At 33.8% G+C, this 16636-nt stretch overlaps 1 protein-coding gene across 2 annotated transcripts in view; it reads right to left on the bottom strand.

Annotated features, from left to right (window-relative positions):
• Positions 1–16636, bottom strand: part of LOC148954811 (uncharacterized) — a 98757-nt gene that overhangs the window by 13472 nt on the left and 68649 nt on the right. For both annotated transcript variants that reach the window (XM_089098715.1, XM_089098705.1), the window contains exon 5: positions 5436–5615. In XM_089098715.1, the coding sequence (XP_088954841.1) occupies positions 5436–5615 (180 nt within the window). The remainder of the gene's footprint in view (positions 1–5435; positions 5616–16636) is intronic.

The following is a 16636-nucleotide window of genomic DNA, read 5'->3' as shown; positions in this document are numbered from 1 at the left end:
CCCCCTCCCACGCTCATTTTTTTCCCGAAGTCACCCAATCAAAATTTTGAGATAGCCATTTTGTTCAGCATAGTCGAAGATCTAATAATTTTGTCTTTGAGGATGACTTAATCCCCAAAACCCGGGGGAAGGGCTGCAAGTTATGAACTTTGCCCATTGTTTACATATAGTATTGGTTATTGGGAAGTATATAGGTGTTTTCAGGAGGATTTTTTTCTCGTGGGGGTCGGGGTCAGAGTAGGGGTTACGGGGGAGGATCTTTCCATGGAGGATATTTCCTTGGGGGAAGGAACATTTCCATGAAGGGGGCGCCAGATTTCCCAGCATTATTTAAAAAACGATCAGAAATTAAGTAAAAAAACAGTTTTTTTTCAACCGAAAATAAGGAGCAACATTAAAACTTAAAACGAACAGAAACTATTACGTATATGGGAGGGTTCGCCACCTAGTCAATAACACGCTCGTTAAGCTAAAGTTTTTTAGTACTTTCAAAAGATCTATCTATTATAATTAACCGGCCTTTGTGATTCAGGGGCTTGTGATTTGAACAAAATTCGAACTTTAGCGTAAAGAGCGAGGCATTGACTAGGGAGCGAACTCCCTAATATACGTAATAAAGACAAACGAACAAAGAAATTCGTTACGTAAGTTAATTCGTAAGTTACGTCAGAACAAAATTTCGAGAAAGCCAATTAGCAAAAAAAAGGAAAATTAATATACGAATTTTGTTTTAAATATTCATGTACGGTGAGCCACAATCAAAGCTGCATTAGTTCAAAAACGTTCAGAAATTAAATAAAAAACACAAGTTTTTTTTTACTGAAAGTAAGGAGCGAAATTAAAACTTAAAACGAACAGCAATTACTCCGCATATGAAAAGGACTGTCCCCTCCTCAACGCCTCACTTTTTGGGCTAAAGTTTGGCCCTATTTTGTAAAACAATAAAAAAAACTTTAGTGTAAAGAGCGAGGCGTTGAGGAGGGGACAGCCCCTTTCATATACGGAATAATTTCTGTTCGTTTTAAATTTTAATGTCGCTCCTTACTTTCAGTTAAAATAACTTGTTTTTTTAGTTAATAAATAGTAGGAACCGTTCCATAGTTTAAATAATTTATAAACTACTTTTAAATAATTTTCAACTACTTTTAAAGAATCATGCCAAGATCCATAGAAAACCTACTTTCATCGCATATATATGGAGGCAAAGATGTACACCCATCGGGTTCAGGGGTTCCCTGGAGGGGGATAAAAAACTAAAAATATACATTTTGGCAATAATTCTTTATATTTTCAGTTGGAGGCCAAACTGTGTAAGCAGAAATTTATGGTAGGTATCAAAGGCGGATCTAGATGAAAATCTTGGGGGCGAGGGGGGGGCAATGTAACAGGGACATCAATAATTGACCAAATTAATAAGTTTATTTAAAAATAAGAGTAGAAAAGAGAAAAAGAAGGAATGAAGGCGCCAGAAAAATCTTAGAGGTCCGCCGCCCTTCTGGATCCACCCTTGATGGGTATTGAAGCGAACCAAGTCCGTTTTTTGTTTAGAATACAGCAAAATAAACTATTTTCACTAGATACGTATTTGACGTAAAGTGTTGCTTTATAATTCAAATTTAGTCTGATTTGGAAAATGACAACAGTAAAACTTATGCCAAGACAAATAAACAATAAAAAAAACCGAAAGAAGATAAACCAAATGAGCCAAACTTGTAAAACGTCTAGGATTATTTTTTTAAAAATTTATTGGACCCACTCTGGTGTTACAAAAGAAGACAAAAGCACATGTTAAGCAAATAAAAACTAGTTGAGTCGTCTCAGAAACGAGTTGAGTTATGTCAGAAATCCCCTCGTTAAGTACCTTGTTAGTTCGGACTATAGCTAAGTATAAAAAGAAGCTAACCAGAGAATTGTAACTTTATGTGACACTTAGCATCACCGTTGGCAACATGGGTGTCCGAGATTTTTTTGGGGAGGGGGGGCAAAAAACTTTTAAAACGCATAAAAAATATGTTCATTTCAATTAAATTTTTACGAGCCAGGGGGACATTTCAGGGGTCAAACCCCGTACCCCTCCCCCCCGGATAGAGCCTTGACCGTCCGCTGGAGCGGAAAAATATGCGACGCTGAAAAGCGGAATTCGTTCAATTTCAATTCTCGGTTTCAAATAATAATAAATGCAAATAATGTAAATATGAGAAGTAAATAATCATAAGAGACTAATTTTAACTTGAAATTGGTAATGAATTATCGTGAAACCAACAATATTAGTCAGGCAAATACAAAGAGTGTTGCTCTGTAATCTCATAAGTTCTTCAGTTTTTTATACAATTTCTTGGAATTTATGTATCATCTCGTATTTTTAAGGTTCCCCCCTCAAACAATCTCCAGCGCAGTGGCGAATCCAGGGGAATGGGGGGTCGAGGGGGGCGTGCGCCCCCTAGCGCAGTCTAAAGTAGTGTAATTTACTTAATTAACTCAAGTTTGCGGTAATTAAACTTGCTCATAACGCAAGTTTATCGGACCAACCTATTTTGTGCCCCCCCCCCTAAATTTTTTTTTCAGATCAACCTAGTTTGCGTCCCCCCTAAAAAAAATCCTGGATCCACCCTTGCTCCTGCGCGTACTTTTTAAGCCCCCTTTTCCCCAAAAAAGCTCCTACATACGTTCCTAATTCCAGTTTATTATCTTTTGAGCAGCATTTCCAACCTTGCATAAGTCAGCAAATTATTATCTTTTTTTTCATATAATACATTGGTTACTTACCTTTAAAATATCATCCAAAACGTTCACTCAAGCCTGTGACTGAAAAACATTTTCAGGCTAATTTAACTATTAGATTTTTTTTCGTTTATTATTAATATATTTTTTGTTGACAACCACTTTCTATTTGATTTATTATTGCTTATAGCAGAGCAACAGCTGTATGTTTATTCATTTTTTTTACCAGAATTTTTGGACATATTATGGATAATAAATAATTAAAGGCTATACTATAGCTCTTATCTTTTAGGGACGAATATGGAACAACTAGAGTTGGCATCTACAGACAGACACTTGTCAATTTTAAGCCACCTGTGTTAACAAATGTAGGCCAAAATCGACTCCAATAATAATCTTAATTTCTAAAAATTTAAAATCCAACTCAAATTTAATTTTAACTATTCAATAGAAATAATTTTTAAATTGACTCGCTGAAGTAAAAAGAAAAGAAGAAACTGAGCAGAATATTGCATTTTCTGCAACTTATGAAATGTCACAAAAAAAATCTGATTTATCATATAATTTCAAAAGTTGATATAATTCTGTTTTTCCAAAGGTATGACCCCCTCCCCCTTTAATCCAGCCCTCTCCAAAAAACAAGCTCCTACATGTGAAAGCGATTCCAGTAAATTGCATTTTGAACAGCTTACAGGAAAAGCTTTTTTAATTCACTTAGGGCGGTAAAGTATCTTTTTTCTTCATATATTACTTCGGTTATTTCCTGTTTACATATTCGAAATATTGAATTGAATTTATTTATAACCCGTTGAAATACAATCATCCCTTGGATGTTTAGTCACCCCTTGGATAAGCAAATTGAAATAAAAACAAAAACTTTTTGGCTTAAACACTATGATTCACTCTCTTTTTCTGTTCTACTGCTTTCTTCTTTCACTGTTATAAATTTTTTTTCGTTATTTCTTTTTTACTGCTCATAGAGCAACATCATTTTGTTTAGTCTGTTCACCATTTTTTTTACAACGTGCAGATAATCAAACAGTTCGTGGTAACGAACTGTAAGTAAGGAGCGACCCGGCTCAATGGTAACCGAAACTCTAAAAACGGAATTTTGGTACCAATAGATACATCAAAAGAATTAGATTTTAATTCTGATTTCAAAAATATAAGTTTCATTAAGTCTAATCTTACCCATCAAAAGTTAAGCGCCTGAGAAAATTTGGCTGATTTTCGAAAAAAGGTGGAAAGACCCCCTAAAAGCTATAGAACCTTAATAAAATTCACACCATCATATTCAGCGTATTCGAGAACCCAAATGTAGAGGTTTCAAGCTGCTATCTACAAAAATGTGGAATTTTCCATTTTTTGCTAGAAGAAAGATCACGGATGCGTTTTTATTTTTTTTTTTTTCCCAGGAGTAGACGTATTGACCAAGTTGTCCTTGAATATCGTAAGAGGGCATATTGGAACGGAAATTAAAACTTCTAGTGCCCTTTTTAAGTGACCAAAAAAAATGGAGGGCAACTAGGCACCCTCCCACACTCATTTTTTTCTCAAAGTCACCCAATTAAAATTTTGAGATAGCCATTTTGTTCAGCATAGTCGAAAATCAAATAAATATGTCTTTTACGATGACTTAATCCCCCAAAGTTCCCAAGAGAAGGGCTGCAAGTTATGAACTTTGCCCATTGCTTACATATTGTATTGTTTAATGGGAAGTATATAGACATTTTCAGGAAGAATTTTTTTCTGGTGGGGGGGGGAGGGGGCTGTAGGAGGGGGTTACTCGGGAGAATCTTTCCGTGGAGGATGTATCTTTGGGGTAAGGGACATTTCTATGAAGGGGGAGCCAGATTTCCAAGCATTATTTAAAAAACGATCAAAAATTAAATTAAAAAAACAAGTACTTTCAACTGAAAGTATGAAGCAACATTAGAACTTAAAATGAACAGAAATTATTACGTATATGAGGGGGTTCTCCCCCAAGTCAATACTTCGCTCTTTACGCTACAGTTTTTTTTTAGTGCTTTCAAAAGAGCTATCTATTCTAATTAAACGGCCTATGTGATTCAGGGGTTTGTGAATTAAAAATTTTTTAACTTTTAACGTAAAGAGCGTGGCATTTACAAAGGGGATAACCCCATAATATACTTAATAAAATATACGTAGTAAAAAAAAAACAAAAAAAAAAAAAAGTTATACGGCTCAATAGTAATCGAAACTTTTAAAAATGGAACTTTGATGTCAAGAAATGTATTAAAAGAATAGGCTTATAATGCTGATTCTAAATATATGAATTTATTAAGTTTAGTATTACTCATCAAGGGCTACGAGCCTCAGAAAACTCACCTGATTTTTTACAGAGGGGGGAAACATCCCCTAAAAGTGAAAAATTTTTAATGAAAATCACACCGTCAGATTCAGCGTATCAAAAAACCCTAAAGTTCAGCGTATCAAAAAACGCTAAAGTTTGACTCTGTCTCACAACTTTATTTTTTCAAATAATAAAAAACTTTAGCATAAAGAGCGAGGCGTTGAGGAGGGGACAGCCCCTTTCATATACGGAATAATTTCTGTTCGTTTTAAGTTTTAATGTCGCTCCTTACTTTCAGTTTAAAAAACTTGTTTTTTTATTTAATAAATATCTAAAGACGAAAGGAGAACTCTTATCATTCAGTGATGAATATGAAAAAATCAAATTAGGATCTACAAACCCTTGTTGTTTCCAGGCCACCTGTGCTAACAAACGTGGGCCCGAAGATGCGTTCATATCGCAGAATACCGCTTCTGCTATATTGATTCTCATCTAAAAAGGCTTGAAAGCTTTCATACTGCTCTTCTGAGTGTGTCATTTTCCTTAGTAAAAAGCACAACTGATTTGGATTAGCTTTTGCCTGAAATAAATAGAAAGATAACAGAATTATTTTTTAAAAGGCAAGTTGAAACATTGAATATAAGCTAGGTGACTATATGCTGAGGTGGCTTTCAAATATTACATATGAAAAAAAGAACAAAATATGATAATCAGGTGTCATTTTCCTTAGTAAAGGACGGTTGATTTTAATTGGCGGATTACCACATATAAATAGAAATATATAAGCAATGCCGTACCAGGGGTTGGGGGGGGGAGGGGGTAAAAACATATCAAAAATGTAAAGTTAATATCTAATCCATTTCGATTTTGGAAATAGTTCTAGTCTACGCTGTTATTATGAAAGTAAAGAGTAACATTAAACCCCCAAATGAGCAGAATTTATTTATCAAACCGGACAACCGCTCAATTAGGTGTGGGATAACCCCACACCTGTCGTATCCAGGGGTGGGGTTGTCCGGTTTGAACCCCTTCTGAAATTTCGCCTGACTCATACAAAAGTAACAAAAATACATGTAAACAAATTTTTGTTGCGTTTTTTAGTTTTTTTTTGGTAGCCCCCCCCCCCCCCAACAAAAATCCTGGATATGTAATTTTCCTCATTAAAAGCGCAGTTGATTTGAATTGGCAGACATAAATAGAAATATAAAAGTAGCCTATCTAAATTGAAAGTTAAAACACTGAACGAGTTATACGCCTGAGCACAAAGGTGGATTACAAAAATATTTTTTAAGAAAACTGTTGAATTAAACGCAGCATTTTTGTCACTGTCCTTGGAAATAGCAGAGTCGATTTGTATTAGCTTTTGCCTCAAATAAATGGAAAGATAAGATTTTTTATAAATGTCAGGTTCAAAAATTGAATATGAGTTAGGAAACTGTATGATTAATTCAAAAAATCCCTTAAAGTAGGAGGACTTGCAAAAACTTTTATCACAAAAGAACTTTGTTATTTTTACTGGCTTAGAATTTCATACAAACTGTTTTAAAACCAATCAGGTTTTCCAAAGGCGGAGTTATATGTCAGTCCATAGATAAGGAGTAGTTTGATTGGCTTTAAAAAAATACTTCACAAATACATACCAATGAAATTAAAACACACTTTTTACCATGGAGTAAATTGTTAAGCCAAGAGAAATGGCTGACTTCTATCGAGCTCTTTATAGAAACCGCATATATGAGCCGAAAAACCCTGAAATTGTTTTTCTAGTTTTTTTCACCCTCTTGTATAATTTATACTATGCAACATAACTCCTTTTGAGCTGTCATATCGCTAAGAAAAATATAAACAGAAGTCGTCAAAGAATCACTCATACTGATTTTGAAGAGAAGCATGGCTAAATTAGATCAGATAAGAAAAGAAATGGTTTATACATCAATTACATTAATACACTGGATATTTTTAACGCTAAATTTCAGTATTATCTGTTTTTTTTACTAAATTAAATTCGAAAAGATAAGTTTTTTTTATATGAAAGTAATAAGAGATATTGAAACTTTAAATGAATAGAAATTATTTGTCTTTACACTAAACTTTTATAGTGTTTTAAAAATACTTCTCATTCCGATTTAACGATCCTTGTGTTTGAGCAGTCGATCTAAAACAAAAGGACAAAAATTCAAACTTTAGAGTAAAGAGACAGGGTTTTGTCGATGGAAGAAACAAAAAAAAAGAATTAAAAGAACAAAGATGACTATTAGAATTAAGAAAATTCATTTTTTTTTTGTAATAATTAGGACAATATCCTTTAAAAACTTGTTTTCGGGGGAAGGGGGGAGCTTCATCCCCATAACACCCCATTGATGTGTCTCTGGTTCACTAAGCCGTAATTCGAACAAACAATGAGTTAGTAAAAGCCAAGAGTGGCCGCTGAACGCTACAGCTCTTGATGTTGATGCTATAGACAATAAAACAAAGCCGGCGTATAGTTTATATAAAATAGTAATAAATACAATATACTAAGTATATTAACCACATATCTTAGTATTTTTTGCAGAAATAACTACGACCCAAAAATGATAATGATGCAATTTTTCTGAAAGAATATGTATTGTACCAGAAGAAAAGTGATTTACACTCTACATTCGGTGCTAGGCGTTGTTTTTAAGTCGAAAGGGATTGGAAACCAACCAGCCCTGGAACCTTTTTTTATATCTGGTCCTTTTGTTACCCCTTAGGACATCTGATCGACATTTAGAGGTATCTATTTTTACCTTGTACCTTCTCTGTGGCTACTCAATGGAGGGGGGGGTATCCGTGTGGGATTTCCGCGGGGAATAACTCCGGCCTGTTTTTTTCTTTACACATATATTTTTTCATCTTCTTACGTTTTTTCGTGTATGCTTTAGTCATTTATTGAAGTTATCTCCATTTTTCTTTTGAAAAAAGTTTACAGATGTGCAACCAAAATATTTGGGTTGTACTATTTTATTTCTTGTTTGAATTAGAAGTTTTAGCCATTGTCATATACTTCTATACTTCCATTCTGTTTCTAAACGGAAAAGCAGTATGGTTTAAAAGGGGGGGGGTGTAACAAGGGCGCCAATAATTATGCCAATAAGGGCGAAAAATACTGGGGGGGCATTCCCCCATGGATCCGCCCCTGTAACAAACAACAGCGTATTCAGCTTATCTGATATGGTGCCATAACGAAAAAGTTTATTCGTATTTAAATAGCGGGAAATGAGTAGAGTAGTAGGTTCCATTTTGCTGCCTTTACGTTCCATCCAGTGTTATTTGCGGCCTTTACGTTCCTTGGTGCCTTTCCAGAGCATATACCTATGGATCTGGGGCCTTTACGTTCCATCCTGTGTTATTTGCGGCCTTTTATGTTCCTTCTGGTGTTATTTGCATGAAGCTATCAGAATCTTTACGTTATTTGCGTACGCCTCTACATCTATTCAAAGAGATTCAGAACTCTCTCACATGGCATTATACTTTGGGTAGACTATATTCCATCTTTTGCTACTCGGGATTTGCATAACATGTTATGAAGGACAAGTTTTCTGACATAATTTACGTAGACTAGATTTCTACTTCATGATTGCATACACTATTAGAGATATCAAAATGATATCTCATTTGCATTAAGCTAACTCAATTTGCGAAAGGGCATTCCATTTGCACAACTCTGCTCTGATTGAATTGTCGCCGACAATGGGTCGAAAACGACATGTAATCAATGCTAAGCCTTTTGTTATTGCTAGGGGATTACTCAATTCACTTCTTAGTGTTAACTGACAGAGTTCAAAATGCGAACATTTTGAAAAGGAGACAGGTTTTTTTTGTTTAGCATTTGCAAAAAAGGGGCAATTAGTGATTGGACAATTTTTTAACATGAAATCTCTGAATAAAATATTTGTGGAGGGATGGGATGATGGGAGAAGGATTTCTTAGAGTACTTATAGTGCTGTACTATGGGTCGACTTGCTAGCGAAAAAAAAACCCGTATGATAGACTTGAACTAAATCAAAATACACTAAGTGCAAGCAGATTTTCAAAATTTGTGAAGGCGGGGAAAAAAAGGATTAAACTAATTAGCGGTTAAGGTAACCCCGAAGGAGTTGTTAACTCAGGTAATTTGTTATTAATTTGAAACAACATCAGTTTTGAAACAACATCAGTCTATGAAAAATGGCTAACGACGATAGAATGACATTGTGACTTGACCTAGCTTTACCTTTCTGATGTGGTCTGTATAATACACAAGTGATGTTTGAGAAGTATTGCCAATTTAACATAAGATCTTACGGTCCCTTCGGTCACACATTTCTGAGGGATGATGAGAGGAGATGGGACAATTTTGGTGGGACCGCATGAAACACTCTGAAACAAAAAAGAAGGTGATATTAAACAAGGGGCCGGCTCAGAGGTCCGTCGTTACCCCCTTTCTGTATTGGATAGTGAACTATAACATGTTTGAGTATGATAAAAGCTTGTGGAGTACTACATTACATCATATAAACAGACTGGGATTCTAAGATAGAGTGATTACACCACTTAATAATGCTGGTCAGGAACTGAGAAATGTTCAGGAGGAAGTAAGTGAAATTTGCAGCTTTGTCTGGGTTGAAGCACTCTACGTAAAGGGCAATGTACCTACAGATAAAGTTTTAATTCAAAAGTGTGACCCTAGGATTCCACTTTTCAATCTAGAAGAGTTTAAGTGTCCTAAATTTGAAGGGGGTTATCACCGTCCTGAAGACGAGGTTAGGTTCTTCGCACAGTGGATACCTAAGAACATACTTGATCGTGATAAATCCATAAGACATGGTAAAAACTATTCTATATCATGGGACCATCGTTTGTGGATGTTTAAGAGTGAACTCTAAGTACTATTTTTATGTAAACATTTTTTGTTGTGTTTTTTTTTCTCAAAAAATCCATAAATACGTTTAAGCAATAAATATATTTAAGCTTAACCTGTCTTCATTTGTTAGAGTATTTATATTATTTTCATTAAATTGTGATTAAACTTTAACTAACAATTGTTTTCTTGAATTCGCTTCCTAAACATAATGCAGGTATTTAATTCAAGAAATCATGATAAAATCGCAAGTAAGTAATAAACTCTTTATTGTTTTCACCTATTGGATACATAATGCAGAAATTTCATTCAAGAAATTATGAAAAAATTGTAAGTAAGTAACAATGTGTCTGTGTGTGTGTATGCATACGTCTTTATGTGTGTGTGTATGTGTGTGTGTATGTGTATGTGAATGTTTGTTTCTATGTATGTGTATGTGTCTGTCTTTGTTTGTGTTTGTTTTTGTGTGTTTATTTTTTTATGTGTGTTTGTGTGTGTTCACGTCTATGTGTTTGCAAGCTATCACAATTAAACTAGCTAATGTCGATGTCAAAATAGAACAATTCTTTTTTTTCTCTTTATAAAAAACAATTTTCAAAGTCTACAGAGCAAATTGGTCTCTAAACAGCTAAGGATAAAAAAATAGTTTGGGACAAGAAAAAAAAAAACAAGCAAAAAAAACCTAAAATAATGTCGTGAAATCAACATGCAAAGTCGACATAGCTTTATTTCATTTTTTAAGGTTAATTTTTTTTACGTAACCTCGTCTAAATTAACCTTAAGAAAATGAAATAAAGCTATGTCGACTTTGCATGTTGATTTCACGACATTATTTTAGGGTTTTTTTTCTTGTCCCCAACTTCTTTTTATCATGAACCGTTTAGAGACCAATTTGATCTGTACACATTGAAAATTGTTTGTGATAAAGAGAAAAAAAGAATTGTCCTGTTATTGACATTAGCTAGTTTAATTATGCTAGCTTGCACATACACACACATATACACACATATACACATACAGAGATACACACACACATACACATACACACACACACACACATATACACACACACAAACATACACAAACACATACTAACAGACAGAGAGACACATTGTTACTTACTTACAATTCTTTAATATTATCTTCATTGAAAGTTTTACATTGTGCATGCATTAGGTGAAAAAAATAAAGAGTTTATTACTTACTTGCGATTTTATCGGTATTTCTCGAATTAAATATCTGTATCGTGTCTAGGAAGCGAATTCGAGAAAGCGATTGTTACTTACAATTTCTTTACAATTTAATAAAAAGAATAGAACTATTCTAAAGAATAAAGACGGGGTAAGCTTAAAGATATTTATTGCTTAAACGTATTAACAGATTTTTTGAGAAAAAAAAACAACAACAAATGTTTACATAAAAATAGTACTTAGAGTTCACTCTTAAACATCCACAAACGATGGTCCCATGATATAGAATAGTTTTTAACATGTCTTATGGATTTATCACGATCAGGTATGTCCTTAGGTATCCACTGTGCGAAGAACCTAACCTCGTCTTCAGGACGGTGATAACCCCCTTCAAATTTAGGACACTTAAACTCTTCTAGATTGAAAAGTGGAATCCTAGGTTCGCACTTTTGAATTAAAACTTTATCTGTAGGTATATTGCCCTTTACGTAGAGTGCTTCAACCTCGAAAAAGCTGGAAATATCACTGACTTCTGCCTGAACATTTCTCAGTTCCTGACCAACATTTTTAAGTGGTTTAATCACTCTATCGTAGAATCCCAGTCTGTTTATATGACATAATGTAGTACTCCACAAGCTTTTATCATACTCAAACATGTTATAATTCACTAGCCATGGATAACGATCAGTTTTTTTGAGTTCTAGCCACAATAATAAAATGTACATTCAAATACACTAACGAAAGATGATTTTTTCAAGCCAATAAATTCGTTGTCATACAGCCATATCATGTTTATTGTTAGTAATCCAATTGTTAAGCAGAAAATTACTTCATGAAACCTTTATACCTTCGCTCGAAGATGTATGAAGTCATGGCTAGGGGGATGAGTACTAAAACCATCTGAATTCATTGTGGGGAGGAGTATTAAAACCCTTGGAAGCCATTGCAGGGAGGACTCGTTGAAATCTCTGTATCTATTGCATGTAAATAAAGTCCTGAAATTAAAATATTTTTTTTTTAATATCTGTATTGTGTGTCCATGAGTTGAATTAAAAAAAGAGTTTGCTATTTACTTAATTACATTTTTTTTCATAATGAGAAATCCGACAATGGATGATGGTAGAGAATTTAATCATGATAATATATTGATTTTGTCAATGTTATCTGACATATCCAACATATGATATCGAGAAAGAATGTTAATAAAGAATTTTTTCAATTTGATACTTAAATCATGTCAGTGTTATCAAACGTATCTGTCAAAAGACATCGATAAAGAACTTATTCACTCTGATACTCTGATTTTATCAATGCTGTCCCAAGTATCTGTCAATTGATGTTGATAGAGAATTTATTCATTCTTATACTTAGATTTTCTCTATGTTAACCTATCTATCCGATATATGATGTATGTAAATTCCTTTTGTTACATCTCCGATGTTTTAATAGACATTCTAAAAGTTCGATATGCGAGATTACTCTAAAAATAATGAACACATAACAATGTAAGGCATAAAATATTTTAATGAAATAATGTCATGTAGAATATTAATACAAAAATATATATATTATTATACATTATTAATATCAATGAACAACTTTGGACATTTTGAATCTGTTCCATAAATTGGTTCACCATGTTCTCTCTTGATACTATAGCTATTGTCTTCTCTTAGTTCATAATCAGTAGAATAATCATTATTCCATTTTGACTCCAACACAATTTTTATAGGTGTGTCATCGACAGGGTCAATATGCTTTTCGTCTTTGGTATTATTTGATTCATTGAATGTTTGATCAATGGCAGTAACGTTCGCTGGTACTTTGTTTTTCATCGATTCATCTTTATATTCCTTAGTGATATTTTCTGCCAATGCCCTTTTTATTTTTCTAGCAATTTCACTGTCTATTATCACACTATTTTTACACAGTTAACAGTTCCGGAATGTAGACAGGATATGGTTTATGATATTAGTAGAAGAGTAGGCCTTTCTTTTCATCTTTGCTTTCATTTGAATGCTAATTCCCGAAAGCCGACGTTATGGCTTAACACTGGGTAACATGTTACCACAAGCACTAACAAGAAGAAACTCCTCTTTATCAACTATTATTTTTATGTTGGCATTCTCTTTGAGCGCAATCATCTCGGGAGATCTCAATCTCGCATATCCACCATCATAAGAGTTGAATTTTTTTGGTACTCCAAAGAAATTCAATTCCTTACTGTCATGACAATACACGCATACGTTTCCGATACTGCTACCAATTGTACTTGTTTCATAGTTTAAACACTTCTCCCTGTCAGCATTTAATGCTACAATAACACTATCATGTGAACACACTTTCATAAAATGCTTCATCTTCACTTTTTTAGAGATATTAGTTACGTGTTTATCGATCCACTGTGTAAAAAATACTGATTTAATACATGCAATAAACTAGGTAGTGTCGATAACCGGTCATAGAGCAATAGCGGGAAAGCCACATTCTCAAATAATAAACTCCAGGAAATAAACACCCACGAAAATCTAAAAAACCTAGGTCTGAAAACCCTAAACTGCTAATTAACTATTCTAATTCATGATTTCAGGCACATAAAACCACAAAATAATAAAGTTAACTTCTCAAATAATAAACCCCAGGAGTCAAACACACATGAAAACCTAAAAAACCTAGGTCTGAAAATCCCCAAACAGCCAATTAAATATTCTAATTCATGATTTCAGGCAAGTCAAACTATAAAATACTAAAGTTAACTTCTCAAATAATAAACTCCAGGAAACAAACACCCACGAAAACCTAAGAAACCTAGGTCTGAAAATCCCCAGACAGCCAATTAAATATTCTAATTCATGATTTCAGGCAAGTCAAACCATGAAATGCTAAAGTTAACTTCTCAAATAATAAATCCCAGGAACCTAACACCCACGAAAATCTAAAAAACTAGGTCTGAAAACCCAAACAGCTAATTAACTATTCTAATTCATGATTTCAGGCACGCAAAACCACAAAATACTAAAGTTAACTTCTCAAATAATAAACTCCAGGAAAGAAACACCCACGAAAACCAAAAAAACCTAGGTCTGAAAATCTCCAAACAGCCAATTAAATATTATAATTCATGATTTCAGGCAAGTCAAACCATGACATACTAAAGTTAACTTCTCAAATGATAAATCCCAGGAACCTAACACCCATGAAAACCTAAAAAACTATGTCTGAAAACCCAAACAGCTAATTAATTATTCTAATTCATGATTTCAGGCACGTCAAATCAAGAAATACTAAATTTAACTTATCAAATCATAAAAAACAGGACACTAACACAAAAGAAAATCTAAAAAACAATGTATGAAAACCCAAACAGCTATTTAAATATTATAATTCATAATTTCAGGTACGTCAAACCCTGAAATACTAAAGTCAACTTCTCAAATAATAAACTCCAGGAAACAAACACCAACGAAAATCTAAAAAACTTAGGTCTGAAAACCCTAAACAGGTAATTAACTATTCTAATTCATGATTTCTGGCACGTAAAACCACAAAATACTAAAGTTAACTTCTCAAATAATAAACCCCAGGAGTCAAACATCCACGAAAATCTAAAAAACCTAGGTCTGAAAACCCTAAACAGCTAATTAAATATTCTAATTTATGATTTCAGGCACGTAAAACCACAAAATACTAAAGTTAACTTCTCAAATAATAAACCCCAGGAGTCAAACACACACGAAAACCTAAAAAACCTAGGTCTGAAAATCCCCAAAATGACAATTAAATATTCTAATTCATGATTTCAGGCACGTCAAATACGAAATACTAAAGTTAACTTCTCAAATAATAAATCCCAGGAACCTAACACCCACGAAAATCTAAAAAACTAGGTCTGAAAACTCAAACAGCTAATTAACTATTCTAATTCATGATTTCAGGCACGTAAAACCACAAAATACTGAAGTTAACTTCTCAAATAATAAACTCCAGGAAAGAAACACCCACGAAAACCTAAAAAACCTAGGTCTGAAAATCCCCAAACAGCAAATTAAATATTCTAATTCATGATTTCAGGCAAGTCAAACCATGAAATACTAAAGTTAACTTCTCAAATAATAAATCCCAGGAACCTAACACCCATGAAAATCTAAAAAACTATGTCTGAAAACCCACACAGCTAATTAACTATTCTAATTCATGATTTCAGGCACACCAAATCACGAAATACTAAAGTTAACTTCTCAAATAATAAACCCCAGGAACCTAACACCCACGAAAATCTAAAAAACTAGGTCTGAAATCCCAAACAGCTAATTAACTATTCTAATTCATGATTTCGGGCACGTCAAACCATGAAATACTAAAGTTAACTTCTCAAATAATAAACTCCAGGAAACAAACACCAACGAAAATCTACAAAACCTAGTTATGAAAACCTTAGACAGTCAATTGGCTTTTCTAATTCATGATTTCAGACATGTAAAAAAACACAATACGCAAGTTAACTTCTCAAATAATAAACCCCACGAGTCAAAAATCCACTAAAATCTAAAAAACCCAGATCTGAAAACCCTAAACATCTGATTAAATATTCTAATTCATGATTTCAGGCCCGTAAAACCACAAAATACTAAAGAAAAACTTCTCAAATAATAAACCCCAGGAGTCAAACACACACGAAAACCAAAAAAAGCTAGGTCTGAAAATCCCCAAACAGCCAATTAAATATTCTAATTCATGATTTCAGGCACGTCAAATACGAAATACTAAAGTTAACTTCTCAAATAATAAATCCCAGGAACCTAACGCCCACGAAAATCTAAAAAACTAGGTCTGAAAACTCAAACAGCTAATTAACTATTCTAATTCATGATTTCAGGCACGTAAAACCACAAAATACTAAAGTTAACTTCTCAAATAATAAATCCCAGGAACCTAACACCCACGAAAATCTAATAAACTAGGTCTGAAAACCCAAACAGCTAATTAACTATTCTAATTCATGATTTCAGGCACGTCAAATCACGAAATACTAAAGTTAACTTCTCAAATCATAAACCCCAGGAACCAAACACGCACGAAAATCTAAAAAACGTGGGTCTGAAAACCCAACTTGGACTTGCAAACACCAACCCGGACATGCAAACAAAAAGAATCATCCCCTTGAGGCAGATCATGCTTTATTTTCGATTCTGAGTATTTTCGGTTTTCCCTCCAAAATTGACTCCCCCCCTCACCCTCCCCTGCCTGCAGAAATGGGGGAACTAAGGGCTTCTGAGCCTTCCCCTTTAGGCAGATCTCATTTACTTTCGATTCTGAGTATTTTTGTTTTTCCCTCCAAAATTGACCCACCTCCTCTCCCCTGCCCTCAGAAATGGGGGAACGAAGGGAATGTTAGATCCTATGTTAAATTGACAATACTTCTCAAAAATAACTTGTTTATTATACAGACCACATCGGAAGGGTAAAGCTAGGTCAAGTCACAATGTCATTCTATCGTCGTTAGCCATTTTTCATAGACTGATGTTGTTTCAAATTTATAACAAATTA

Source organism: Artemia sp. Qi Xiang Cuo, chromosome 2 (assembly GCF_049724085.1).
Source record: "Artemia sp. Qi Xiang Cuo chromosome 2, ASM4972408v1, whole genome shotgun sequence".
Lineage (NCBI taxonomy): Eukaryota > Metazoa > Arthropoda > Branchiopoda > Anostraca > Artemiidae > Artemia > Artemia sp. Qi Xiang Cuo.
This window is presented reverse-complemented; position numbering and strand designations above follow the sequence as displayed.